General features: G+C 57.9%; 1 protein-coding gene across 1 annotated transcript in view; it reads right to left on the bottom strand.

Annotated features, from left to right (window-relative positions):
- Positions 1–328: 328 nt before the first annotated feature.
- CTDSP1 (CTD small phosphatase 1) overlaps positions 329–2,756 on the bottom strand; it is a 5,268-nt gene continuing 2,840 nt past the window's right edge. Inside the window, exon 7 of the mRNA XM_008058898.2 lies at positions 329–1,992. Within this exon, the coding sequence (XP_008057089.2) occupies positions 1,864–1,992 (129 nt within the window). The 3' untranslated portion in view covers positions 329–1,863. The remainder of the gene's footprint in view (positions 1,993–2,756) is intronic.

Genomic DNA, 2,756 nt, shown 5'->3' with positions numbered 1-2,756 from the left:
CGCCCCTCCCCGGGCGTTAGTTTCGCTTTATGGCTAATAGCGTCGGGTCGTCTGCGTCCAGGCGTTTAATCCGGCCTGCAGAGCGCATATCTCCATTTTGCAGATCACGCCCCCCAGGCTGAGAGGCAGAAGGAAGAGGCCAGCCCGGAGGCGCACTCAGATCCAACTTGAACTCTGCGGGTCCGTGCGCGAAGGGCCAACCCCTCCGTTCCCCCACCAAGCCCCTCCAACCGGCTAGCGGAAGCGGGGCCGCGCTGCAGCCAGCGTCAGGCACACAAGCATTCACCCCACTTCAAGCCCTCTCCTCCCAATAACCACAGAAGCAGGATGGGGGTCTGGCTTTCTCTTTAGTCATCACGCTGCGGGGCTCTCAGAGAAGGCACTTAAGCGGGAAGGCCACCCCATTCAGGCCGATCACTTCCTCCCCCGCCCTACCCGCTCTGGTGTGGGAGGGCGGCATCTCCACTTGACATCCCCCTTGGCACTGGTACACGGGTCCCCTTAACCGTTAGGCCCTGGGGAGAGCCCAAGGCCTTGACCTCCAGCCTCATCATGTATGAGAAGGGGTTTCAGAAACGAGTCAGAATTGGAAAGCAGACGTCCTGGGAGCTGCCCCCAGCCAGCAGGGGGCGAGACAGGGGGCTGCAGGAGATGGGGTTGGCACGGGGGAGGGGGACGGCTTGGCCAGGCTTCCTGGAGACCCCCAAACCCCACAAGAAGGTCCCACCTCCTATAGATCCCCCAAAGGCACCGGTGAAGTCTGGAGTGGGTGGGGAGGCACCGATTAGGGGGTGCAGAGACCCCCCCACACACTTAGCTGGTGGGCCTAGCACAGTGCTGGGCACAGAAGGTGCTCAAGAAATTCTGAATGAATGAATGGAGCAAAAGGGGTATGGGGGACAGAGAACGGGGCCTGGGGCCCCTTGACCCAACTTGTTCCATTCAGAAAATAGCAGTTTAAAAAATGTAAAAATCCTCCCCCCCGCCCCAACTTCTGGGCCCAGGAAAGGGGTGAGGGATGGGGGTCTCTGCCCCGACCTTTCCCTCTCTCCTTTCCCTAAAAACCTATATACACATATACATATTTATATGGCACCACAAGGGGGTCCTGCCTGTGCCCCACACTCAGAGCTGGGGGAGCCAAGCCCCTGGGCTGTGGGCTGGTTAAGGCAGAAGGAAGGGGCTGGGACTTGGGTGATGTGGGAAACAGCCCTCAGCCCTGGAGAAGCAGGACCGTCGGGCCTGAAGGCTAGACCTCTGCTCCCTTCACCAGTGGTAAGAGACCTTCTCTCCTCCCCTCCCTCCAAGGCAGAGAAAGACACTGGTGGGGGCCTCTATCAGTCCCAGAAGAGGAGGTGGGGGAGAGGACTGGTTCTCCCCTACCACCCTAGAGCTGAAAAGACTTTGCCCCTGGGAGAGTTGGGTGGGGAAGAGGGCTCTAGGCAAGGCACTTGGTGTCCACCGTTCCCGACTGGAAGGTCCAAGGCAGGGGGCAGCAGAAACCCTGCTCCCCAAAGCAGAACCAGAAGGGGCCAAGGGGCCCACTTTGGCAGCAGAGAAACCTGGCAGCATGGAGAGAGGAGAGAGAAAGGAGGAGCGGCAGGCAGGGCTCCCCAGGTCCCCTGAGAAAGGGGAAGAAGTTCGAAGGCACTGACACAGGGGCCCGGGGGCTCATCGTCCTCGGTGCGGCCTGCTGCCCCTACCTAGCCTGGAGGGGCTGGCAGGGGAGACACCCGGTTCTCCATGGCACTGAGTGTGGCAGCTGCCCATGGGTTTTCTTAAAGAGCACGCCCGGGCAGAGTCTGCGTGGAAGGAAGTGGGGGCGTCCTCAGTCAGGGGCAGGTCCTGGCCCCATCACCCTCACTAGCTCCCTGGCCGTGGCTGCCTGAGCACTGAGTACACGTCGTCCACACGGCTGAGTTGCTCGAAGAAGGGGAGGAGGTCGTGGAGCTCCGTGTCACTCATGTTGTCAAACCAGGAGGCCACCGGTACCTGGGGAGATGGGCGAGGGAGGTGAGGGGGGCAGGTGACTCTGAGAGCAGCATGTCTAGCCCTGTTCCGCACACTTACCACTCAGCTCACCCAGCTCCTGAAAAAGCCCTGCACCCACAGGGCGCAAACTTTTAAAATAGCAACCCCCAGTAAAACACATTTACAATCTAACAAAGCAAAAGTTTCGCAAAACAATTCTTTTTTTTTTTTGAGTTAGAATCTCACTGTTGTCCAGGCTGGAGGGCAGTGACACAATCACAGCTCACTGCTGAGCTTAGGAGATCCTTCTGCCTCAACCTCCTGAGTAGTTGGGACCACAAGCACATGCTACCATGTCCAGCTAATGTTTTGATTTTTTTTGTCTTGCTTTGCTGCCTAAGATGGTCTTGAACTCCTAGGCTCAAGCAATCTTCCCACCTCAACCTCAAAGCACTAGGATTACAGGCGTGAGATCCCATGCCCAGCCTAAGACAAGTTTCACAAAACAGCTGGGCACTGTGGCTCATGCCTATAATTCCAGCACTTTGGGAGGTAGAGGCCAGAGGACTGCCTGCACTCATGGGTTCAAGACCACTCTGGGCAACTTGGCAAGACCTTGCCTCTACAATAAATAAAAAAAAAATTAGCCGGACATGGTGGCCTATGCCTGTGGTTCAGTTCCTTGGAAGGATAAGGCAGAAGGATTGCCTGAGCCCAGCAGATTGAGGCTGCGGTGGCTGTGAGTGTGCCACTGCCCTGCAGCCAGGATGACAGAGTGAGACTCC

This window comes from Carlito syrichta, unplaced genomic scaffold (genome assembly GCF_000164805.1).
Source record: "Carlito syrichta isolate Samal-C Ts95f unplaced genomic scaffold, Tarsius_syrichta-2.0.1 Scaffold303646, whole genome shotgun sequence".
Classification (NCBI taxonomy): domain Eukaryota; kingdom Metazoa; phylum Chordata; class Mammalia; order Primates; family Tarsiidae; genus Carlito; species Carlito syrichta.
This window is presented reverse-complemented; position numbering and strand designations above follow the sequence as displayed.